Source organism: Mustela lutreola, chromosome 13, assembly GCF_030435805.1.
Source record: "Mustela lutreola isolate mMusLut2 chromosome 13, mMusLut2.pri, whole genome shotgun sequence".
NCBI classification, from domain to species: domain Eukaryota; kingdom Metazoa; phylum Chordata; class Mammalia; order Carnivora; family Mustelidae; genus Mustela; species Mustela lutreola.
The window spans coordinates 8,843,661-8,869,397 of record NC_081302.1 but is presented as its reverse complement, the minus strand read 5'-3'; the positions used below and the strand labels follow the sequence as shown (position 1 = coordinate 8,869,397).

The 25,737-nt window shown below is 47.4% G+C and overlaps 2 protein-coding genes and 1 long non-coding RNA gene across 8 annotated transcripts in view; 2 read left to right on the top strand and 1 right to left on the bottom strand.

The window, feature by feature from the left end:
* The window catches only part of TPP2 (tripeptidyl peptidase 2), a 75,231-nt gene extending 70,399 nt beyond the window's left edge, over positions 1–4,832 (top strand). For 2 of the 6 annotated variants that reach the window (XM_059143795.1, XM_059143796.1), the window contains 4 exons: positions 380–587; positions 681–752; positions 1,804–1,923; positions 3,860–4,832. In XM_059143795.1, the coding sequence (XP_058999778.1) occupies positions 380–587; positions 681–752; positions 1,804–1,923; positions 3,860–3,949 (490 nt within the window). In that variant the 3' untranslated portion in view covers positions 3,950–4,832. Of the gene's footprint in view, positions 1–379; positions 588–680; positions 753–1,803; positions 1,924–3,859 lie in introns of those variants that run through there. The other 4 variants (XM_059143798.1, XM_059143799.1, XR_009346848.1 and 1 more) reach the window with 3 other exon arrangements.
* A 6,321-nt stretch (positions 4,833–11,153) lies between these two features.
* Positions 11,154–17,980, bottom strand: METTL21C (methyltransferase 21C, AARS1 lysine). The gene is made up of 4 exons (XM_059144547.1): positions 17,699–17,980; positions 15,562–15,713; positions 12,813–12,930; positions 11,154–11,837 (listed from the first exon to the last, which is right to left on the bottom strand). The coding sequence occupies exons 1-4, from the start codon at positions 17,832–17,834 to the stop codon at positions 11,443–11,445; spliced, it is 801 nt and encodes a 266-aa protein (XP_059000530.1). The 5' UTR covers positions 17,835–17,980; the 3' UTR covers positions 11,154–11,442.
* Positions 17,981–18,311: 331 nt separating this feature from the next.
* On the top strand, positions 18,312–22,676 carry LOC131813968 (uncharacterized). Its single transcript, XR_009347062.1, has 3 exons — positions 18,312–19,521; positions 20,221–20,509; positions 22,423–22,676. It is a non-coding gene; the product is annotated as an uncharacterized LOC131813968 (long non-coding RNA).
* Positions 22,677–25,737: the final 3,061 nt, after the last annotated feature.

The window sequence follows — 25,737 nt, the reverse complement described above, 5'->3', positions numbered from 1 at the left end:
TGCTGAAAGAACGTGTCTACATCGGTGCGTAAATGTGTGATGATCGCTCTGTATGAGAAATCTAAGTACTTTCTAAAAGATGCTATTCTGAGGAAGAGGTACTTAGCTGACGGACTTGAGAGCTGAACACACTTTCCCTTCTTTTGCTTTATGGCATTCTGTTTCAACCACATACGGCTGTCCTAACACATTTAATCTGTATGTGTGAGGTAGTGGCTCATTTGGTGTTTGTTACAAATAAGGAATCTTATTTGATGTACGATAATATTTCTGCGTTGTAAATCTGAGGCAAATAGTGCATGAGTCGGTTAGTTTCAGACCAGTCTACTTCTTAAGGAATTTTACCGATCTGGGCGTTGCTTTCTGATTTGGCGCACAGTGACATGGACAAACAGAAGTCTACCCTCGTGGACGCTCTTTGTAGAAAAGGATGCGCCCTCGCCGACCACCTCCTTCATGCCCAGGATCGGGACGGGGCTGTTTCAAGCGACACCGAAGGAAGGGACGAGGAAAGAGAAAATACTCTGGATTCTGTGATGGAGACTTTTTGGGAAACTACAAAATGGACTGATCTTTTTGACAATAAGGTAATCTTTGTGCTTCTTGCTCCGGCACAGTTCTTGGGGGTTACTTCACAAACCTCCTCTGTGCCCCATTGCCTGCTCTTTACTGTTTCCCAGCTCCCTGGCCAGAAGAGGAAGAAAATATATGGAGTGTGGCTAAGCTGGGCTCTGAAGAAGACATTGTGTTTAGTGAGATCTCCTTTGTCTTACCTGTTTTAGAACCATTTACTATCATTTTCTCTGTCTGCACAGTGGCTCTTTAGCCAAACTAGTTGGGAAAACAGTTTGAGAATGTGTGTAGTGGCCTTTTGGTTAAGCCGGTTGTGTATGAAGCTAGAATTAAGAACATCTAGAAATTGCGTGTATGCCTTCCCATATCTGTTTATGTACTGATCTGTTGGGGGAGAGGGGGGCATTCTGGTTACTTTAGATATTATTTTTCTCACAGCTCTTTGACTTTTAAATAATTATCATTTGGATTTATAGCTCATCAGTTTTCAGACCCAGTTTAGAAAAGGGAACATTGACGAACTTTTTGGATTTGGGTTATATAAAAATGTCAAATCTCTTTTAGCTCTCTACTGTAATTCTTACAGTAGGGGTTATGTAAGTACAAGTTCTTGTCAATCTTCCTTTCTTCTGAAGATAAAGAAAATAGAATTCTCCTAACCTAGCATAAGCGATTAGTTTTGTCTTACAGACAGATGCTTGTTTTCTAGATGAACTACGATAATTTGTAGTAAAGACCTCTGAGAAGGGAGAAAAGGTTTCCTGTATGCTTGAGGTTTTCCCACCGCAGTGTAGTCATGCTCATGCTGAAGAAAGGGAGTTAGGATCAGAGTACGCTTATACGACAGAATTTTTTTATTTTAATTTTTTTTTCTTACTTTATCCCCCTTTGCAGTTTTGGTAATTTATAATGACTCTTTATAGTTTTGTACTTCTATCCCTATTTGCATTTTTATGATCACTTATGTTAGCTCTCCTTTGCATAAAGAGGTGTTTGGTATAGAGTCCAAGAGCTAGTGACTTATCACACTTTAATTCCCCCCCCCAGATAGGCTGATTGGTGCGATATTCAGCTTTTGTTCTTTCAAGACATCTTTAAAACTTGCTTGATATAAAATGTTCATTTTAAAAGCTGCACTTCTATTAAGGCCTTAATTTTTTCATTATTAAAACTATAAACCATAAAATGTAAATATTTCATGGATAAGCCTTATCTTGTTTTACATTATAGGTTTTAACATTTGCATACAAGCATGCATTAGTACATAAATTGTATGGGAGAAGCCTTAAATTTGCAACTAAACTTGTGGAAGAAAAACCAACAAAAGAAAACTGGAAAAATTGTATTCAAGTAAGTGGTATTAAATTTTCACTGATACATGTCACCTCGATATCACATAGTGATCAGATAGCTAAAAGCCTTCTTGTAGTGACTTAGCGATACTGACTTTACGAGGACGGATTCCTACTCTCATTCATGTCATGCAAATTATAAAATAAAAGCATGAGAGACAACCAGTAAGCTCCTTACATTTTTTAAACTTTTCTTATTATTAAATTTTTAAAATTCCTGTCCAGAGAACCTAAACTTAGCCTCAAATGTTTTCGACATAGGCAAAAAGTACATTAGGAAGTTTAGAATTACAGTCAGAAGACTGAGTTTTCTTTCTGAAGGAGACAGAAATCATTCCTTTCAAATACATGTTGGCTCAACTCTAAAATGTTTGAACTTTTAGAGTTTCTATTTGATTTTATTCTTCATTTGAAATGATAGGCCATTTTGTGATTTTTACACCATCCTTTATTACATGCAGAGAAATTCTGTGGTTGATGCTAGAAACACTAGATAAGAAATTCTGGTCTCTCTGGACAAGTTAATGGTCAAGTATAAAAACTTAATGAACACCACAGAAATCATCGTAGCCTCATCTTGTCTCTGGACACGCACAGTTTGTGCCTAAAGGGCATATGAGATCGGGTGGGCAGCTCGGTCATGCCAAGTGTGGCCAAGGTCTGGTCTCTCTATTTAAGGTTATTCTTTGGATGTAAAAGCAATCAGTAAGTTCCTGGGGAAATATTTTCTAATTAGAGTGAACTATAGGTTCTCTTCCCTCGTAGACCTTTCTGTGCACCGCTCCATTGAGATTGTAAGACATTTTAAATTAGCGTCTTCAGATCTTTGAATTGGTTAAGAGAACTCTTTCTGGAACTACTTGTTAATGTGTATAGTGTGATTCTCATCATGTCGACTGTGATCTGTGAGCTCTTACATTGGTAAAACCGGTGACTGCCCCAGATGTTCCTATCGGGGTTTGTAATTGGTGTCTCCTCCACTCTGTTCCTGTCCTGTGTATTCTTCACACCACAGCTGGAAAAGAGGGCTTGAAGACACCTCCCGGTGAAGCCCCATCTCATTAAGTCTAAATTAAAATCCAGACGCCTTCCTTGGCCCGTTAAGGCCCCACAGGATCTGGCTCCTGCATTTCTTCCCAGTTGCATTCCTTGTCACACTTCCCAGACCGACTCTGCCTCCCTCACATGTGCCTCCTCTGCTCAGCTGAAACAGCCACCGTGCCCCTTCCTGCCCTTTTCTGCCAGGAACCTAACTAGTCTAGCTGTATGGAGAGCTTGTCCCCGATTTTCATAGAAGGTTTCTTCTTTTCCAAATCACCCCATAAATATCAGCTCTCCGGAGAGCCCGGTCTTGACCGTCCCATCTCCTAATGGCTCTGGTGTCTCTTCAGCTTTTATTCTTCTGGTCTACTTGATGTATGCAGCTTAACTACATACTCATTTGGTCGTCTGTTCATTGATCAGCTTATTTATTCTTCAGTTCCCCTGAATAGAACACAACTGTCCTGCGAGTGGGGACTGACTTTGTTTAGTGCTGTTTTCCCGGTGTCTAGAACAGTGTTTGGCTTACAGTCAGACTGAGAGAGAACGAAAGAAAGAAAAGAAAGAAAGGCAACTGGTTTGATAGGAAGAAGGGAGCAAGTTAGGCAGAAGGAAGACAGAAAGGAAAACAGAAAGGTTGGTAGAAAGACGGGAGAGAAGGAAGGTTGGCCGGAATGGTCATAATCGCATGTAGAGCTTGGTTGGTAGGAAACTGGGTAGTTTAGTTGATGGTAAGGAAGACCAGGGGGGTAGGAAGTGTGGTTGGTGAGTGGGTTGGATGGAAGGAAAGTCTTGCATGCTACCACCTTACTATTCTCAAATGCAAAATTTACCCTGAATATTGAGCTTAAAAAATCTGTTCTTTAATAATATGTTTTTGTGTTTCGTTATAGCTGATGAAGTTACTTGGATGGACCCATTGTGCGTCTTTTACTGAAAACTGGCTCCCCATCATGTATCCTCCTGATTATTGTGTATTCTAAAATAGGAACCAAGACTTTAAATTTTAAAAAAGAAAGTTTTATAGTGAATGGATATAAAAACAAATTTGTGGCATTTTTAGTCTAATGCATGTTTTGATCCGCTATCAAATACTGATTATTAAAATGATGTGTATTTATCAGAGAATTTGCTGGCGTGTGGCTTAATACATGTAAGTCTAGACCGCTGACATCATGGTGTTTTTTTAATGCCTCACATCGCTGGCAGCAGGCTGTGCCCTGACTGCCGGCACCAAGGACTTTCGGTTGGGTTGCAGCTAATACATGCATGATCAGTTTTGAACAGTGACTTTTAACTGCAAACCTGTAAAATTCTATTTTTTATTTTATAAATGAACAGGGTTTTAACATGCTCTACTTTAATTTTTTCAATTGTATGAAGGCCTTAAAAAGCTACATTAAGCGTAGCTAAAATTATTTATTGGACTAAAAAGTAACACAACTTCCATTTCCAGATTTTACTTTTTTTTTCTTTTATCTTTTTTTTTTTTTTTTTTGCAAAAGTTTACACTCAATTAAGGGTAAAAAAATAAAATAAAACCGGCACAAATAAATGTGTGGCAGTTGCTGGAGCGTAACTGCTTCACTAAATCTAAATCTTCATCTTAGCGTTATTTCAGGTCATTTTTAACATCCTCTTGATATGCAGAGCATCAGAATGAACTAATAATACATGTATAAGTGCCAGACAGCTAAATCTTTATCAGGTATTGTAAAGATACACATATGGTATGTTTATTAAAGTTGAAATAATGTAAAACACGTGAATAAATGTGCAAAACCAAGATCACAGTATATACCATATGCATTCTGATACCTTAATTTTTTTTACAAATAATAAAAGTGAATATTGAAGCTTCTTAAAGTTGGTCTTAGTTTTTCATAAATAAGATATGGGGTTAGAACAGAAATAATATATTAAATCAATAGACAAAAAATTCAGTGTGAGGTAATTTACTTTGTATTTCCTATAGGCATGCAATTATTTGAATATATCGCCAGTTCTTATGTGATTAACTTTTGTGTATGTTTTTGGCTTTTTACTATTTTTTTTCTGGCTACTATACTTCCTTCTCTCATCCTTCCTCCATAAAATAAAAAGACACACATAGATAATATTGAAAAGCCTCTACTCACTGACAGCAAACCTGTTTGTATGTGTGTATGGTTTTCAAATCTTGTTCCCTTAGAATTTGCTGTTATAAAAGACTTGCCAGTTAATCTTACCTAGTCTCTCATAACTGTTTTTTGTGTTAGTTGACCTCTTTATATGATAAAAACATTAGAGCCTTTATGAAAAAATAGATACGTATGCCAGCATTTTGCATACAGTTTCTGAGCATTCTAGAATTTAAAGCCTGTCCATGAACAACCACACGTATGTTCTCTCACAAACACATGTACTTTCATCCTCGGTCACGCAGGTTCCCGTGTCTACATGTTCATCCAGTCAGGAAATTGAGAGGGCTAGAAAAGGGTAGGACGACTGACTGACTGGTCGGTTATTAATTATAGAATCTGTTCCGTGACGTTTGGCCATTCCTAGTGAGCGCCGCCTGCTCACACAGAGCTCCTCGGGCAGCCACAGGTGAAAGCGTGGGTCCTTCTTAGGGTCTTCATGAGGATGTGTAGCCCTAGGATGTGCATGGCCTTCTGGACGTCAGGTTTCAAAGCCCCTGTGAACGTCTCATTTCCCAGCTTTTCCTTTTAAGCCTTTGGATTAGCCCCAACTGTTCACCATCTCGGGTAGCCACAAAATTACACAGTTGCCTGTAATCATCTAGACAAACGCTCCTTCGGGAAAAGGCCCCTCAGCCTGAGAGAGAGCGGAGTCTCGTAAGATGAAGATGGCCTTGCCCCTGAGGTTTTCTGGAGAACAACCATTACAAGCGTGGGAGGAGCTCCCACTCCTGCGGGGCTCTCTCAGGGCCTGCCAGGCTGGGGGATTTCCAGGCAATTCGTGGAGCTGGAGATGGGATGGAACAGGACAGCTGGGAACGTCCAAGTGTGCTGCTCTTACTGAGGTCCGGCCATCTGACTTGAGTCAACTCACCTCAGCTTGCTCTAGGCCTTTGGTTAGTTCCCACACTACTTCGTTTCTTTTTTAAGATTTTATTTATTTATTTCACAGAGAGAGAGAGAGAGAGAGAGTACAAGCAGGGGGAGCAGCAGGCAGAGGGGAGAGGGGGAAGCAGGCTCCCCGCCAAGCAGGGAGCCCAATATGGGGCTTGATCCCAGGACCCTGGGGTCACGACCCGAGCCAAAGGCAGCCGTGTAACCAACTGAGCCACGCAGGCGCTCCAGTTCCCACACTTCTGAAAAGATTTGCCTTTGAGAATTTTTGCCAGTTTTCTCATTACTCTTAGGAAGTAGAAAATCTTCACAAGTGCTTTTTCACTGACACACTACGTCACCCATTTTCTAGGACATCACACTTTCTCTTAAGCGCATGAAAGTAGCATCCAATTTTAACATAAATTTAAGGTTAGAAACTTTCTGGTAGTACATTTATTTTGAAAGACTGTCTTCTGAGTTAGGTGAAGATACAATTAATTCTAGGATCCTTCAAATAGGACTTCTATAAAAACACCGTTGCTCCCGAGCTCCCTGATTTCTTACTTTCTACGTCAGGTTTTGGTCTTTGTGCTAAATTTTTTAATGTGGAAGAAGAATTCAGCCACCGCTGGATTTTGGAGACACTCTTCAAGACCAGTGTGGAGCTCCAGGTGCAGGAGCAGCTGGGCCCTCCCTCCCCACAGGCCAGCTGGTGGCCCCCTGCGTGAGGTGATGCCGTGAGTCCGTGGCCTCCCGGTCCTCCTCTCTCCGGTACTGAAAAGCAAACAAGTGACCTGTGTTGTGTTTTCAGGAGGAGGTACTAAATAATGGAGCTTTTTAATAGTACAGTTGGTAAAGCATGAATATTTTCAGGCAAGTCTTTTGTTTTAAAGGTTGAAGAAGCCACATCCTAGTTCTCAGTTGTAAGAAAAACTTCTGTCTCTAATTACTACTTTTCTCTTTGGGGACTTAAGTCTTCCACAGATGGTAAAATTTTAGAATGAATATTGGTTAGTTTGCTGTGGAAGTTGCATATACATCTACAGACTGGCAAAATCTGCTTTGATCTAGAACGATCAGCTCCATCAGTGTAACACGTGGTGAGAAGCCCTGACGTGGCGACTGTCTTGTCAGCCTCTGCATTTTTTTTTTAATTAACATATAATGTATTATTTGCCCCAAGGGTAGAAGTCTGAATCATCAGGCTTACACACTTCACAGCACTCACCATAGCACATTCCCTCCCCAATGTCCATAACCCCACCACCCTCTCCCGACCCCCCCGGCCCCCCAGCAACCCTCAGTTTGTTTCCTGAGACGAACAGTCTCTTATGGGTTGTCTCCCTTCCCAGTCCCATCTTGTCTTATTTTTCCCTCCCTAACCCCCCGACCCCCAGCCCTGACTCTCAAATTCCTCATGTCAGAGAGATCATATGATCATTCTCTTTCTCTGATTTATTTCACTGAACATAATACCCTCTAGTTCCATCCACATCATTGCAAATGGCAAGATTTCGTTTCTTTTGATGGCTGCATAGTATTCCATTTGTGTGTGTGTGTGTGTGTGTGTGTGTGTGTGTGTGTGTGTTTCCACATCTTTATCCATTCATCTGTTGATGGGCATCTAAGTTCTTTTCATAGTTTGGCTATTGTCAGCCTCTGCTTCTGTCCTTATCATGCTGCCTCCATGGTGACAGCTGGATCTGAATAGGCTCTAGAAGAAAGTGTCCTCCATAAAATCATTACTGTTAATATTGGTTGTAAAATAGTACTCAAAAAAGCCAGGGACAGGGGTGCCTGGCTGGCTCAGTTGGTTAAGCTTCTGCCTTCAGCTCAGGTCATGATCCCAGAGTCTTGGGATGGGACCCCACATCCAGGCTCCCTGCTCAGCCCCTCCCCCCTCTGTACACGTGCGCACGGGCGCGTGCTCGCTCTCGCTCTCTCGCTCTCTCTCTCTCTCTCTCTCTCGGGTGCGTGATCTCTCAAATAAATAAAATCTTTAAAAAAAAAAAAAAAAGAAAGAAAAGGAAAGAAAACCAGGGACAGTTTTCCTGTTTCCAATAATAGCGGCCAATTTTTGTACCACATCCACTGAAGATAACTGAACGAACTAGGTACTGCTTACAGAAACATTCGAGATGGTACAGAGCGTGTGCTCGGCACAGGTCTCTGGCGCCTTTCCCGTGACAGCTCCCCAGTTGTCATCCGCGGGAGCGTCACCATCCTGGGATCTGTCACCCCTCCCTCAGGGAACTTGTCTCCGCCCTGGAACAGCACCGGCTGGTCCGCTCCTTCCCACTCAGTCCCTCTCCTCCTTGCCCTCTCCCGGCCGGATGTCTGGGTTGCCAGTCGGTGTCTCTGCGCGCTCGTCCTGGCTCAGGCCCTGATGTGCCCCGTCCCTAGACCTTCATGGGCCTCATCCAGAATATTCAGTGTGTCTGTTCCGACCCCAAATTGACTGAATCTGAATTACCTTGAGCCTTCCTCTGCAGTGTTCCGTTCTCTGCTCTCAGTGGCCCAGCCATTAAAAGGTGTGTTCTTGTCTTTCTCTGTAGGATCTAAGAGAAGCCTGCGGAGATGGAAGGGAGGGTCCTTTTCATTCCCCCGATCTTCAAAACCACTCTTGAACAGAGACTTCCTTCAGGAATGAGAAAGTAAGAATAAGAACTGAACTTTATTAGTCTGAACATGGTTAACAAGAGGGGAAAAACTGCCTTAGTCCTAAGAGGAGCAGGAGGCTAGGAAGGGAGGGGGAGGTGGAAGTACTGCTCTCCGATGAAGCCCCCGGGGGGTGTCAGCCACAGGAGCGGCCCTCCCGGAGCCCAAGGGCGCACGGCAGGCGGCCGAGGGGCAGAGACAGTGGACGGCACTGCGCACTGCCTGGCAGCAGGCCAGCTGCACCCTCCCCCGAAGGTCTCTTGTCTCTGTCGCTTAGAACCCCTGCTTTTGTGAGAGGATCCCAAAAACTCAAGAAGCAAGTGTAAAATTTATTGAAGCCATGTCTTCTCTAGGGTCAAACATGAATAATGACAGTTCTAGGATCAAGGACAGATGTCCAAGACTGCCTGCATTTCCAGTCATCACATGAAAGTTCTAGAATCTGATTATGCCAAGTCTTATCCAAAATGTGAGTAGAATATAAAGCAGCTGGAAATATCTTCTATCATTTTCATCTTATTTGTGATTCTAAAAGGTACTAACCTATATGCCTCTGTGATCTACCAAGCTACCTCAAAACTCGGTGGCTTCCAGCAAATTTTTTTTCACTCATGAGTCCAACTTGGCTGGAGTTTGGTCTAAGCTGAGCTTGGTCTGGGTGATCCCAAAGCTGAGTCATAAAAATGTCCAATTTACAGGAAGGACAGCATGGAGGGACATCTTGATACTCTGATGTCTTTAGTATACTAAAGATACTCTGGGGACGCTGTCAGCATAGCGCAGTTGGTAGAAGTGCTACAGGACAGACAGCTCGGATTCTTCAGCAGATAAATGGCCAGAGGGAAAAGCAAGAGGGAGGGAGAAGCTGCCGGTTGAAAGAGACTCCGGACACATACCGGCCAACCAGTGAGCCCAACGTGGACCTCACCTGGGGCCCGATTCAGACAAACTCTAGAACTAATGTCATGGCATTTAAGAGACAAATGGGAATTGGAACCCTGGCTTTTAAAAAATATTAAAATGTAATACTAAATTACTTAGTATAAAATTTCATATTACATAAAACATTTTTAGGGTGATTATTATGGTTATGTGTCATCATATATATATATATATATATATATATATATATATGCCAAATCTACAGAAGAAAGTATATCTATTATTTCCTTCAAATTAACACAGATTTGGAGAAGTAGGTGGAGGTATAGATAAAATAAGATTTGCCAGGAGTTTAAAATCCATGGCGGGGCTGGGGGTGGTTCATGATTTTTTCATCTACTTACTTCAGCAGAATTATTGAACTGTAGTTGCTGCCCAATAAACTGCACATGTTTTAAGTGTACGATTCATCTACCTTCAATATATGTACACTTTCCTATAAAAGTTTGAAAACAAACAGTCTCTATGATTGTAATCAATCTGGCTTTTCTAAAAGGGCAGACCTGTGTTCATTTAGAACATAATGAAATAAGCATATGATCATCATATCCTTTTGTCCCAGAAATGTGAAAGAAATCCACTTATAAGTCTAAGAAGAGATTTAAGGGTCAGGTCCCGTGCTGTAATGATTCACGAGCTTTCTATATTGATATTGGACAACCTTGCTAAACTCATGAGTTCCAGTAATGCCACTGTAGCTTATCCACAGTCCCAGGGGTCAGCAAACCAGAGCCCCCACCGTGTAATCCAATCTGTAGCCAGTTTTTTGCAGGGTCCACAAGCTAAGAATAGGTCTTGAATTTTTGTAATTGGCTGCAAATATGTATATAATGCACATATTGGGTAGAAACTGTATGTGGCCTGAAGATATTGATTAGCTGGTCCTTTACAGAAAAGGTTTGCTGACCCGGGCTTACATTCAACAATCTTATTATCATCCATAAATAGTGTCCCTTTTCTTACATTCTAAGTGTGCACGATTTATTCCTTTGCTTTCCCACACTGGCTAAAGCTTCGAGTATGTATGCTGAGAAATGGTGGTAGCTGAATTATTTATTGTTTTCCCCTATCAAAGAAGCTTTTAACATTTTATAATCACGATGCTTTAGATTTTTTGTAACCTTCCTTTATCAGAACAACAACAAAAAAATTCCATTCTTTCCTACTTTTCTAGAAATTTTAATCATAAATCTATGAGAGAAAAACAGACAATCCAGAAATCTAACTTGAAATGATCCCAACAGTTCATTGGCATGGAAGCAGGGTATTTGTAGAGTGGATTCTCCTAGGAGGTTCCGAAGACAACATCCTTGAAATTTCCATATTCCTTTCCCTTTCCTGTATTTTTCACTTTTAGTCCATGTTACTGTTTTCTGTCACTCAGTAGCCTCTCCTTCTGCTACAGCTAAAATCTGTGTAAGTAGATTCTTCAAACTTAAGACTGAAGAACGCTTTCAAGCTCACTTTCAAAAACCATGTGACCAAAGTATAGTATTGACAGATTTGCAGTAGAAAGAACAAGAGAGAAATCCACTTGTTTATGAATTTATTCACGTACAGTCTGCTAAACAATTGAGACTTTTTGGAAGCCAACACAGCTACTTTTAAGTTTTCATATTACTCTTTGTAAATGTTTAGATTAACCAGATAATCCTAAGCAGGGTATTTTAGAAAGCTGCTGTAATACGAAATGTTTGTTCTTGGCATAAAGTTGTTATTACGCACTACCTTCTCCATCTCAAAAAAGTCTTTTGTTAACAGTATGATTTCTAAAACTGCTCAAAAGACACACTTATGTTTCAAAAGGCATTCTGTTTAATTTAATCCCATTTTAATATTCCTTTGAAAATTTTGACTGATGACTCTGGAAATTCACCCAAGAGTGTTGTGTCAAAAACTTGCTTGAATTTATCTAGGAATTCGTAATCGGTGCTGAACCTGAATTTGTTTGCCCAAAGCAATACTGTCCCTGGGTGACAAAGGTACACCATGGTGGCGAGCAGCTTGTCCAGGAAGTAGTGGTGGTAGACCACGTCCGAGGCCAGAACATAGTCGTAGTAAAACGTGGACCTGGGGAAGTGCTGCTCCAGGCTCGCCCCCCAGACCAGCTCTCTCACTTCCGGCAGGTGCGCCGCGCACTTTAACGTGTTCTTCAGAAGATTGTATTGCAGGTTTCCTAGGACATCAGGCAAATCCGTTGCTGTGACTTGAGCTCCTAAGAGATAGAGAGAAAACTTGTATTTATTACCTGGAAACTTGCAGGCAGCATAGTGGACACAGACACTCAGGGAGTCACAAGAAATGGAACTGGGCTTCTCAGCTTTGTCCGAATTGACATGTGGGCTGGGCATCCCTAACCCAGTCCTGCTGGATAACTTCCCGTGCAAGCCCTGCCCTGTGCGCTGTCCAACGTTTGACCATGTCCCAAGTCTCTCCCCCCTGACTCCACCCCCAGCTCGTGGCGGTCACAGATATCTCTAGATGTGGCCAAATGTCCTTTATGGGGCAAGATCACCTTTGGCTGAGAACCACTGAAATAGAATAATGTTATCATTTTTTAAGAAACAGTTGAGTGGAGTTGGGAGATTTCAGGATAATTAGCTGCCTAATAATCATCATGTTTTTCTTTGTAAAACTGTTTATCCGAAGATCGGATCTGTTTTGTAGGACTGCCCGTCTCCAACCTAGATTTGTTAGTTGTTAGGCATTTTAAAGCTAGTGACAGGAGTTCACAAAGCAGATCCCCCATTTCTAGGCTGGCTCTGCTAGAAGCTCTGTGATAGGGTAGGCACAAGTGTGCCTCAGCTGTGCCCACCGCCTGCTCGCAACCTGCGTCTGGTGTATAAACCTGCCTTTACCTCGGATTAACTCACTTATTTTTCTTCAAAATGTTAGTTATAATATTCGCAACGAAAACCAGGAGACAGCATAACGTGGCTGTTTACAATAGGAGAGTCACAGCTCCAGAATTTCAGCTTCCTCGGTCCCTGCTGGGCCAGGCAGGTGGTCTAGCCGCTCTCTCATGTGTGACTATCTTATTTGGGGGCCAACAGTGCCAATTCCTAGTTCGTGACCCTTTAGGCAATTCCATGAGTGAAATCATGGCCAAGCACCCGAGCCGCAGCAGGCCAGACAGAAAGCTGTCAAAGCCAGCGTGTTTTGAAACAAAGTCAGCAGTAAAGAGACAAACCTAAAATACTGGCCACAGTGGAGACGAGGCCTGGTCCAGCACCAATCTCAAGAATCTTCGCATCTTGGAGATTCAGTTCCTCTGTATGTTCCTCCAAATACTGGCACAAAGCCGTGGCCTAAAACAAAATATTTGCAGTTGTCACCGAGCATGGGAACACTGGAAAACAGCGGCGACCCGAGCCCCGCTTCCCTACTCCAAGCAAATACTACAAGAGATGTTAATAGTAGTTGCGGCTTATTGAGGGGCTCGCGAGAAGTTATGCCCTCAGTGCCCTGTGCGGACCTCTGGCATAGGAAAGGCCTGATCCGCAGCAGAGGAACTGGAGACACAGATTCGCTGACTCGCCTCTAGCTTAAGGCGCTGGGTGGGGGTCCAGGAAGAGGCAGGTGCCCTGGGCTCTTCCAAGTCCAGGAAGGAGGTCTGAGAGCAGCAGCCTCTTGCTCGGGTTTGGTCTCACCGGCTGCCACCTACTTCCAGAACACAGCTGTACATCTTCACCGCTTCCCTCCAACTCCTTCCTCCAAGTTCAAGTGGGTTCAAGTTTTGTCTGCTACCCTGGACAACTGGGCAGTTTATTCCTTTAGGCGGCCATCGATCCATACAGCCTATCAATACAGGGCTGCGAGGGGTGTGCACACTTCGGGGCAGTGGGGCGCAGCGGGGGAGGGGAGGTTCCAGAAGGCGTTTTTACAGCCCCCCGGGCGATGGCAGCAAGGAGATGCTAAAAAGGCTGTGCACGAGTTAAGATAACTTTGTAGACAGACGCGCAGACGTTCCTTCCTTGTCCCTTTACTGTCTTCCGCCTCCGCCTTCTCCTGACCTTTCTCCAGAGAGACGGTGGCCGCGGATCTGCGCTGTCGCATGGGCCGCTCACGTGTGTGCCCGCGGGTCTCAGCAGCGCTGCGGGGGAGGGATCGGGCTGGAGGACGTGAGGACAAAGCCAGCCGGACTCTGTCCCTGTGCACTCCGGCCTCTCGTCTTCTCGTGGCTGCTCTGAACTTGTGGGGATGCCACGTTTTGGGGGGAGCCGGGGCCGCAGGAGCCCCAGCCCCGGGTGCTGCCTCTCACCCCCGTGTGCTCGCAGGGAAGAGCCCACAGGCCCAGGGACCCTGCGGTCGCGTCTCCGCTCCGGGGGGCTGAGGCCGGGCTGGGGAAGGGCCTGTAGCCGATGCTCAGACAGGTGAGGGGCGTCACGGAGGCACACGCTGCGGGCGGGGGGCGGGCAGCGAGGGGTGTCCTGGGCGCTGAAGGATGAGGGGCTGTGCCTGGAGGGTGGGAGTGGGGTGGGGGCGGGGAACAAGCAGCAAAGCCAAGAGCTCGGGCGCTGGGAAAGGAGCTTCTGGAGAAGAAAAAGGATAGTGATCTGTGATGACCGGGTTTCCATATGAGGAAGAGTGTCACCCAGAGCCACCAAGAAGACGTGCTTGGAGGGGTTTGCCAAGTCAGTGCATGCCTGGTGGGCGGCCTGGAGACAAAGCCTTTCTCAGGAGCCAGGGTCCTGCGAACACCCCCACCTTCCCGGCCCGGGAGCGGACGTGGGAGAGCGATCTCCTGCTCAGACCGCTGCCCTCGGAGTCCCACGAGGAGGGGTGTCTTCCCACTTCGTGCGAACCCCTTCCTGCGCAGCTGTCGGGACACTGAGGTGCCAGGAGAGGCCGGGCTTTGGGGCGCGAAGGGTGGAGGCCTCCGTGAGAATAAAACCGTCCTGTGGACAGATACTCTTCCATTCCTGATCTGGCACCTGCTGTGGTCATTGACTCGCCAAATCTATTACAACAGGAAGCCGGGAGCAGTGTGCTGGTTTTCAAACTTGTTACTACACCAAAGAGCATTTCCCGGTGAAGGAAATCCTACTTGCCGGCCAAGGGGGAAGTGCCGGGCAGGGCGGATTGCGGCTCTAGCAGCCGGAGCCCTTTGTCCGCCCCTCCCCCTCCGCCGCCCTCCGTGGCCCCCATCACCTGCCGCTGGTACCCAGGCCGCCGCCCGCACCCCCCCAGCTCCACGGCACGTCTGCCCCCCACCCCCACCCCGGGAGTGGCAGCACCTCCGAGTCCCCCGTCTGTATTTGAACCCCAACCCCAGGCCGTCCCCCACCAAGGACAGAGCAGCTTGGATCCGAAGCCAAAGAACAACAGAGCGGGCCTCGGAGGGCCGCTGTCCCAAAGCCGGTGGCACAGCTCTCCCAAATGAGTCCACTTTTCGGAGCCGCTGCCTCCCGGCGGGCAGGTGCAGTGTGTGTGAGAAATCCCAGGTGGTGGCGCGAGCGTTTGCACGAGTGCTCACGCCGCCCACCGGCCCCAGCAGGCTGACTCCTGACACAGACCCTGTCCCCATTCCCATGCCCCCCGCTCGCGCGGCTGCTGCAGGGAGGAGAGGGAGGTGACTTCCTACCTGCTTCCCTGGGGACACCCCCAGGGGAAGGGAAACCAGCACATGGCTCTGATGGTTGGGTTTTTTTTTTTTCCCTTAAAATTCATATGAATGTTTCATCTTCCTGATAGAGTCAAGCTGACCTTCATGTAAAAGAAATAATGTTTCAGGAAACATGGCCCAGAGGGGATGATGGCTTCTGGGAGAGATACTGGGGTTTTGCGAAACCAAGTGAACCCCCAGCCCCCGAACCAACAAGTTACCCTCCCCTGCAGAAGCCCAAAGTGAGAGCACTCTGCAGCCTGTCCACGGCAGCCCTGCCGAGTGGAACTGTCGCCCCAGAAGCCCCACATCCCAAAGGTAATGGCTGTCTCACCCCTGGCCACACCACGGCTCCGTAGCTCTCTATGGATTCTTGGATGACGATCTCTGTGCCTGCAAACACGTAGTGCTCCTGCGTGTAGCTGGCGTAATCGGTGGGAACAAACTTCTGGAGGCTACGAAGAGATGGTTCTATCTTGTTAGAACCTGCAGGGGTGGGGGCGGGGAAGTAAAACGGTTTCTGTGATTTGTTGATCCAGATCAAGCACGCAGGGGGCACAGCTGGTAAGATGGGGAGGGAACGGACTTTCCCAGAGACGGGGTGACGCCCGCAGTGACCGTGGCTGCAAACTAGCACAAAACAGAGTGACACGGGATGACAGGGACACGAAGTCCAGGTGTGATGTTTCCTCGCGATGGTGAGACACCAGGGGATGCTCTGGGGCCATGGGCTGCGTGGCGGAGGCCAGAGAGGTGCGGCTCCATCCCCAGCTCTCTGTTCCGCCGCCGGAGAAAACCAGCTTGCCAGCCGAAGGGCAAGAGTGAGCCGTCTGGCGGAGGCCCTGGGCAAACACAGACTTGACTATTTTTAGATCTTGAAGCGAAGTAGCATTCCCACATGTTGGCTGGAGCGTGTTCCTTAAACCCTTCCTACAACTGCTCCTCAAAAGGCACAAGTCACCCAAAGACGAGCCAGCTCCGCGGTCCCGGGGGAGGCGGTCAGATGAGCCCGGCCTATTAAGTTACAATTGCTTTAAATACCCTTTAAACCCATGAGCAGCTCGCAAATAGCACATAAAATGGGGGGGGGGGGGGAAGAGCACCTGATGGCGGCTGACGTCACGGAAGCACAGACTGTGCCGGTTTTGCCGAGTCTTTCAGGAGAAGACGAGCCACGGGGGGACCTGTCAGGGGTGGGCGCGCGGGCACAAGCCCAGCAGTCCGTCCGCAGGAGAGAAGCGGCGGGTGGCGCGGTGGGAAGCGAGCGAGCACACAAGCAGGCAGAGGCGGAGAGAGAATCAGGCTCTCTGCCGAGCAAGGAGCCCATGTGGGACTCGATCCCAAGACCCTGGGATCATGATCTGAGCCGAAGGCAGCAGCTTAACCCACTGAGCCACCCAGGCGTCCCTACCTTTGCGTTTTATACCATCTATTTAGCAGTAAGCTTCCATAACTTACATTTCAATAATGGCCGTGTTTAACAACGACCCTTAAAAAAAGTCTCTGAAATTCAGGGGCTGGTGCAGGCTGGTTGGGGCAAGGAATTGGGACAGGGCTGCTCCCTTTCCCTCTGAGGTTTCATCACTGGGTATGTGACTCCCAGCAGCCAGACTAGCCGGGACCCGTGCCAGCCCCTCAGACTTCCCTCCCCCACCGTGGCTCCGTCGGGTCCTTCTCCTCTTCCACAGCACACCAGCTGGGGACCTATTTTTCTCTCAAGACGGTAGTAAAAGTCAGTGGGCTGATCTGGAATGGCTCATCATTTTACAGGCAAAGGAGCTGATCTATTTTACCAACCCACATTATAAAGAAATATGGCCATAAATATAATAATAAATAATAAATATTCTCCCATAAGACCCTTCATGTTTGATAAAGATAAAGAAATTTATGCTTATTACACATAATTTCATTTATCGATGTTAGTCTGAGTTTTAGAGAGACAAGATTTTAGAGATAGAATTGCCTTTAATGTAAACTAGTTTAGTAAAAATAGATAGTATCCTGTCTTAATGAGTTGGAATATAATTTTATCGTGTTAAATGATGATAAATGTTTGAAATGCCATACATTGGCTTTTCTGACATTATTTGTTAGGTTTATTATTTATTACTACCGCGCCCCTGTCCAGAAATGCAACCCACATACAACACAGCTGCCAGGAGAACATGTCGGTGAAAAACGACATGAGTCAAGATTTTCTTTCTTTTTAAAAGTTCTTGTGACAAAAATATAACCATTTGAGATTTATACACAGGACAAGACAAATTTAGATAAGCAAATAATGAAAAAATAGGAATTACTTTTAATGCTCTGCTCACGCTTGCCTACAGGCACTTTTCCACTAAGCTTCACTAATAGGAACAATCTAGAATTAAAAGGAGATGGGAAATCTTGTCACTGAAGTTAACCGGTAAATGCCATGGCCAGGAAAGCAAGTGACAAGGTGTCATGGTGAGGACGGAGGTTACCTCCTGGGGGTATGCCGGTGCCATCCTCCTGGAGAGCCCCCTCCGCCGCCGCCGGCTCTAAGCCCCCATCCGGGGCGCACGGTGCTTCCCGCAGGCGCCTGGGCTGCTGCTGCCCGGAGTGCAGACACACGTCCATAACCGCAGCCGCTGGAGAGCAGAGAACCAGACAGGCTGGCTGAGCCTCCCAGAGGCTCTAAAAGGTGCAGCTTATCGCCTTAGCATCTGCTGAGCTGAAAAGAATCCCTGCTTTTCAGCTTAGTCCACCCGCCCCCCCATTAGTAAAGCAGCTACCCAAGGAGCTGCCTTCTTAGTTTTGCAGAGCAAAGGAGAGGGGGACCATTAAACAACACCGCACCTGTTCTGGGCATCAAGAAATGCAAAAACAGAGCAAGCATTGCCAGGGGACAGGCACGGCGTGGCTGGGGTCTAAAATGTCTAATAGCTTTTGGAAATGAATCTTAATGAAGAGACTCTGATCCAGGAACATATCCTACCATCGGGGACACCGTGTGGATGGAGGGATTAATGATCTTGCCGATGAGGAGGCAGGATTTGGACCAAACACAGGGCTGCCCCCTTCCCATCTGAGGCTTCATTGCAAGATCATAGAAAGTGTTACGCGCTGAGCCAGGAGCCTGACCTGGCTCCCCTCTGGGGCACTTGGCAACTCACTTAATTACCTTGCGCCATTTCCTCATCAGCAAAAAGGATAATATAGTATCTGTCCACTTCTCAGGGCCACAGTGGAAAGCAGGAGAGTGAAAGTGAAGAGAACCACCTGATTTAGGAAAGGAGACCTGGCTGTGGGGGATCACTGATCGGTACCAAAATAGTAACACATGACATCACCGCAGGGCGGGTACCGTCGCCAAACCCCGTTCTGCCGTAAGTGCATCGATTCTAGTCCCAGCAATCGCCCCTAGGAGATAGAGCCTATTACTATGCCTCTTCTCAGATGCGAGCCACCCAGGCACAGAGAGCTCGAAAAGCAGCCCGAGACACTGGTGGGGCCAAACCCAGAAGGCCCAGCTGCAGAACCTACATTCTCACCCGGCCGGCAGATGTACCTTGGGTGGGCTGGGGCCGCCGTGGGCTCCCTTGCCTACTTTCCTCTGAAATGACTCAAAATGCTTAGCCACTGTAGTGATGTTTCCTAGTTTTTTGTTTGTTTGTTTACAAAATGTGAATGATTTTCCACCCCTGCGTTTACCATCCTCAGTCTCCACACCCCAGAGCCGCCCCCTCCCATCTCTCCAGGCAAGCGGGGGGAGCAACCAGACACGCCGGCCACTCCGTCACTGCCCAGCTGACCCACAGCCATTCGGGCACTGGCTCACTCCCGTGGCGAACAGACAAAACGCAAGAAGGCGCAGCCCCCGAAGTAAATATGACTCCACTGCACACCTGGACAGGTCGCGCGTCCCTCACGTTAATTCTCAACAGGACTGCAAACAACTGAGATCGCTACAAAATTTAACCTTTTCATCGGCTCCAGAACCGAATGATCAAACACTTGGCCCCCTTCTCCAATTCACCAAACCAGCCAGAGTGCCCCGTGCGGGTCTGTGCTTCGCGCAAGTTCTCTCTCTGGCAGATCCTTACCCATTCCTTCCTTTCGAGCATCCTCCAACTCCAGGAAGTTAACTGCTCCCCGGAAACATGGCAGCCTGGTTGCTGATGAGTAGACAGTGACATCAGGAAGGAAGCCTCCACGCCGTGGGGAGGACCCTGCCTCTGAATCTTAGCTCGGCCGTGTGCGTTCCTCGTGGAGGCTGTAGATCGTGGGGATCTACCTCCTGCGGCGGTTGCGGGAGCGAGGGGAGGTAAGCCATGCAAAGCATCTCACGTACAGCAGCGACCGTTCTGTCCGAAGCCAGGAGGGCAGCCATGCCAGCCACACGCCTCCCGCGCCTGGGGACTCTGGGCGTTACATTACATTTCAGACATTTCCCATTGTGCCTGCCAGCGAAGGAGAATTATTTTCCAATACCAGGTGCGCTTTTCCTTATGAAAGCAAACGACTCCCTCTCCCATCATCATAGTTGACGTGAGAAAGTAACTTTTCCCCTGACACGTGTGCCTTGAAAGGCAATCTAGAAAACAGTGACCGTGCCCTCTGCCTGGTGCCGTTAGTCTGATGTAGCGTGTGCCATATGGCCCGTGTTAGTATTTGATAAAGCTTCAGGAAGTTTTTCAAAGGTGAGTCCCCTTGAAATCCTTTCAGACTGTTAGTTTACACATTACCTTACGTAGCAGAGGAGAGGGTGAGATTTCTGTGCACCCTTGAATCCCCAATGTTTTATATAGATCCGCACCTGAAAAGATTAACATTTTATGAACAAAAGCCAACCAGTGCAAGCCCAAGTTATTTAGGGTAGCATGACCCGCCAGGACTCAGGCACGTTACCTTGCTAAAATATCTGTTCTCTCTCCCTCTCTCAATTCTCAATGTTCTCTCTCTCTCTCTTTCCTACATACCCACACGCAATCCTTGCAACGTGGAATGGAATCACCCTCAAAAGATCCAGAAAATGCCTCCAGGGGAACAGAGGCTCTCCTCTACGGTGTCCAGTTGCCGTGATGGAGTTTAAAATGTAGACACATTTCACTTTAAAAAGAAGTGGGGGTGGGGCCGGTTGGGGTTTCGTACAGACGCGCAGACTTCCTCTGTGCTCATCAGCCGCGCTGCTGTGGCCAAAGGGAGGAGTCGTGCCTGCCGTCGACGGTCCTGGACCCCGCCCCGAGCAGCCGGAGGGAACACAGGACTCTACCTGATAAGACAGGAGAACACCTAGCCAGAAGGCACGTGAGGTAAAGGCTTCAGCTGGCATGAGGAGTATTTAGCTGGTGCAACAATGAATGGGAAACCCGAAAAACTCTTTTAAGAAAAAAGGAAGCCATTGCAATTTCTTTCATTGAGGAAAAGGGCAGTTTAAAAGGGAGGAAAATCGTGTGCTCATTGGGGAAGCCTGGAAACCCTTAAAATAGAATATAGGGCATGTTAATTAAAACCTTAGCAGATGGGAATTAAACAATCACTCGTGTTTGTGGGGGACTGAGTGAATAGTGACTGAGTTTGTGTGGATACAAGAGCCTATTTTTATGTTTTACTCCAGCCTGGTACTCTCTTTGCTGCTGTCATTATTTTTTTTCTTTATGTGCGCTTCTTTGAAGTGAGGATCTTCATCTGAATGCGCTGTGATCCCGTGTCCATTAGGTTTGCTCTTCCATTCCCTTAAATGAGGGGAGGTGACACGGAGCCTTGCTCAAATCTGTCATAAGGATGCTGTCGTCCTCCCCAAGAGGCCCAGGCCCCAGTGATGTGTCACTTGGGTAACTGGTTTCCACCAGGGGTCAGCACCGCTATGTAAGCACCCCTAGATATAAGAAATAGCAAAAAGGTGGTCACCATTACAATTGTGTAAATAACTTCTAAAAACTGATTGGAATGTACATGAATGTGTCCCTAAATACTGGCTAAGTCAGCATTACCTGGAAGCTTTAGAACACATAGACTCTAGGCTTCTGGAAATTCTGGCTCAAAGGTTAGGAGACAGGCTAGAGGTTTGAGCTCCAAGTCCAACAGCTGTCCCCCGTGTGTTTTCAGTGCCTGGCACATGGCTGGTGCCAACCTATAGGGCAGGGGACACATGACCGACCCTCACGTAGTTGAAATGTCAGCCCCTGGCGAGGGATTAGGCTTCCGGCACAGCTCTGGAGCACACATGGATGAAGTGGGTGCCTGAGAAGGACATTTGGTCTCAACAGGAAAGAACTTTTCAACAAGCAGAACAATGGAACATTTGATCTCAGGGAGCCGGCGTAACGGAAAATGGGCCAGACCTGGAGTTAGAGGACACCAGATTGGACCAAAGGTTTATACAGGGTCAATAAACAGGCCAGGTGCGGTCTTTCTGCCTTTCTTCAGCGGTGTAGACCTCTGATCTCTTGCAGCATTTTTCCAACTGCACCTAACTCAGCCGGTGGTCCTCACCATGGAGGAATCCATCCCTCCTCCCAGGGACCCTTGGCAGTTTGGAGGTCTTGTTGCTTGTCATAGCGAGGGCAGAGAGCAATTGTTGTTTAGTGCATAGAGGCCAGGGTGGGGGTTGGGGGGGCTACCAAACACTCTGCGTTACCCAAGACAACCCTTCACAGCAAAGAGCGATCCTGCCCAAAATGTCACCCAGGCTGAGCCTGAGAAACACTTGTATTGTGCAGGATAGGAGTTGCAGGGTGAATTCTCAGAACTTTTTTTTTTTTTGGTAAGTAAACTACCCACAGTGTGGGGCTCAAACTCATGACCTTGAGATCAAGAGTCCCATGCTCTACCACCCGAGCCTGCCAGGGGCCACAGGGTCAATTCTAATTTCCACCCTACACACACTGTCTGCGAGCTGGGTGATCACTGCCTCCTTGGCCTCAGTGTCCTCGCCTATAAAACGAGTGGATTAGTGTTTCCAGACTGTCCTATAGATTGAGCCAACGTGACACCCTCTGACCCCATCAGGTGCCTCCTGGGAGCAGACCCAGAGTCAAGGATTTGAGAAAGGATTTGGGAGGTGCCGGGAGGGGGAGGAGGAGAAGAATCATCCAGGGAAAGGCAGACAGCCGGCAAGAGGTGTTCTGCCCAGCCAGCTGCTGCCGGGGCAAGACAACTTGCACCCGTGGGGCAAGGCTGGGAGATCAGGCAAAATACACAGCTCGGAATTGTCCCATTCCAGGTTCAAAGAGCTTCCGGAGGATTCCAGCACTACAGCACGGAGGCAGAAACCAGCAGCTGGAGGGTGGAGATGCATCCGAGAGAGGTGAGATGCCCAACAGCTTCAGGATCCTGGGGAGAAAGTTCTGAGCGGTCTGACTTGATCATGAGCTCGCCCTCTAGGTAGGGCTGGAGCACGTGAGAAATATCCCACCGGAACTGGAGGAGTAGGGTTGGGACCTGAAGGAGGAGTGCTGGCGCTGCAACAAGCCAGCGTACTGGATGGCCTTCTACCCCGTCCTGGCCGCCCCGTGTGTACATTCTGATTTCCGTCAACACAGTTTCAAAATGGACACCCATCTCTCTAGGATGGAGGGTGGCCCGAGTCCTACTGGCTGTCGCCTCTGGAGGGAGCGGAGCTACTCCTCTCTAACTGGGAAGCACCAGATGAGGTTCATGCCTCTCCCTCAGTGGGAATGTGCTCCCAGGTGACCGCAGACAAGAACCCGAGTGGCTTGTTTCATCACAGCTCACCGTGCTCTGCTGTTCCCCGGGACTGGGAAGGGGAGGCTCACTGCTTTTCACGTGACTGTCACCAAAATTCTACAAAGGAAAGATTGCTCGTCGGGCAAATAGAAGATGTGTCCCCTGTACTTGCTTACAGGGGAGACTGTGTGAGGACTCCCTTCCAGGGGACTGGGGATTCACTGCAGAACTAGATGTTTTCTAAACACCCTGGTAACCGACACTCAGGGATGCGTGGGGTTTCCAGTGTGTTTGGTCAGAGTGAAACCTAATTCCTTAATTTATGGTCCCTCTGCTCTCTGCTAACACAGCCGCTCCAAGTTCATAATCCTTTCCGTCAAATGACTTCAGGCTGCTTCAACACCCCTCACTGGCCAGACACGGGGGGCCGCCCCTGGGATGCCAGGGGAGAGCGTCCACCAGTGCTGCCTGGGGGCAGTGAAAGGACTTAGAGCCCCCAGGAGCGCAGGCGCACACGCGGCCCGCCGGCCCATGTGGGGGGATAGAACGCAACCCTTCTCGTCGGGGTGTGGCTGCGCTGCGAGCACGATGGCTTCCCCTCGTGCTACAGAAAGACCACCATCAGAAAGTGTGTAGTCGGTGTTCAGAAACCATTCAAGCACCACTTAAGTGTTGCCAGGCTTGTGGACATAGAAGAATTTCCTTCCTTTTCCTGTTAAATACCTTCTCCATAATGATAAACGTTACCGGGGAGGGAGAACGCGAGAGACAGTGTCCAGCCTGTTCGGAAGGACAAGTGAAGCTGTAGTCATTTCACTTTAAAAATAGCCCATGGCTGCTCCCCCCACCAGCCCCCCAGAAAGACGCAGCAGTCCATACATCACCTGCCTGACAGAGCGCTCTCGCTGGATGCCTGGGAACAGCCTGCAGGGCCTTACCTGCATTTTGGAGAGCAGGGGAACTTAGTTGTTTGTTGCTATTTTTAATTTTTTTTCCAAGCCGGTTCTCAAAACAGATTTCACCCTCCAAGGAAAACTTCTTGTTATTTTAGAAGCATCTTTCCCTGCAGCCGTGTGTAAATCACAATTGGTAATCACCAGGGGTCATGTCGTCAACACAGCCAAGAACGCCTTGGAGCTGAGTCATAAGCCTGTGGTATTAATTACAGGGAGGAATGTCACACTTGGGAAACGGGCTTAGATCACGGATTCTGACATGGGAACGTCTAGGAATTTGGGTTTAGTTGGCAAATAACATTCCTCCTAATTTAAAATTTAATAAATAACGGCTTAGGGAATCAAATGAATCTATCTGCATAGAAAAGCTCGCAGTGATTGAACTTGGAGAGTGAGGGCGAGAAGCAGACCCTCGGTTCCAGGGTTCCAGTCAGGCCCACCAGGAACCAGTGACCGTGACCGAAAGGAGCCTGACAACTGCCCTCCCCCAGAGGCTGGCGCCTCCAACGCCAGCTGTCCCTTCCACAAGGCCATCAGCTGCTTGGAAATGGCACTTTTTAGAGGGACTTAGTGGTAACGAATCATGCTCCGATTTTAGCAACAGCAGTTGACTGGCATTCAGGAAGGTAATAATGTTTCCCCAACAGATTTCTATTAGGAGAGAATGTTTACCTGGTGGCCCTATTCTGGGATGGGGCACAAAGGGGAAATTCCTTTCATTCTTCCCCCCCATTCCAGGGCGGGCTAATCTGAGAAATGCATGTTTTCATCTGCAGCTGTGGTGTCATGGATGGGGGAAAACATGTGGCGGTATCTCGGTCTCAGCCCGGGTGGAAAGCAGCAGAGAGGGCAGGGCAGCTCCATGGGAAACCCGCCCTTTTGGGCTCCAGTTGGGGATTGCAGGGAAGCCACATCTCTAGGCTCTGTTGCCTTGGTCTGTTGGTGGGGGCGCGAGAATCCCTCTACCATGCCCGGGGTTCTCTTAAAGGTCTTAAAGGCAGAGCACATGCAACGCTTTTGGACATTACAGGGACTGTGTCGACGTTATCATTAGTTCATTTGAGAGGAATTTGGACCCTAGGATATGTGTGCATCCATAAAGTTACAGAAGAAAGTAAAAGCTCACTCCATCCATGTTTGCTGACAAAGTGATACAGATGTTCCTTCCCACTCTGAACACATAAGGTACTGGGTAAAGTGTTTTCAAATATGCTTTTAAAATGCATGTGCAGCACAGGAGAGGATACTTGCAAATGTCTTCTCAGATAAAGGGCTAGTATCCAAAATCTATAAAGAACTTATCCAGCTCAACACCCAAGGAACAAATAATCCAATCAAGAAATGGACAGAAGACATTTCTGCACGGACAGACATTTCTGCATGGACAGACATTTCTGCAAAGAAGACATTCAGATGGCCAACAGACACATGAAAAAGTGCTCCACGTCATGCGGCATCAGGAAAATACACATCAAAACCCCAACAAGATACCACCTCACACCAGTCAGAATGGCTAAAATTAACAAGTCAGGAATGGAGAGATGTTGGCAAGGATGTAGAGAAAGGGAAACCTCTTACACTGCCAGTGGGAATGCCAGCTGGTGCGGCCACTCTGGAAGACGGTGTGGAGGTTCTTCAAAAAGCTGAAAATAGAGCTACCCTATGACCCAGCAATTGCACTACTGGGTATTTACCCCAAAGATACAAATGTAGTGATCTGAAGGGGTGTCTGCACCCCAGTGTTTATAGCAGCAATGTCTACAATAGCCAGACTATAGAAAGATGTCCTAGATGTCCATCAACAGATGAATGGATAAAGAAGATGTGGTATGTATACACAAGGAATATGACTCAGCCATAAAAAAAGATTAACTCTTGCCATTTGCAACGACAAG

Coding starts and splice junctions, on each gene's coding strand:
- METTL21C (XM_059144547.1), bottom strand. CDS start 17,834: ATGGACGTGTGTCTGCACTCCGGGCAGCAGCAGCCCAGGCGCCTGCGG. Junction 12,931..15,561: donor GAGCCGTGGTGTGGCCAGGG/GTGAGACAGCCA, acceptor ATTTTGTTTTAG/GCCACGGCTTTGTGCCAGTA. Junction 11,838..12,812: donor CACTGTGGCCAGTATTTTAG/GTTTGTCTCTTT, acceptor TCTATCTCTTAG/GAGCTCAAGTCACAGCAACG.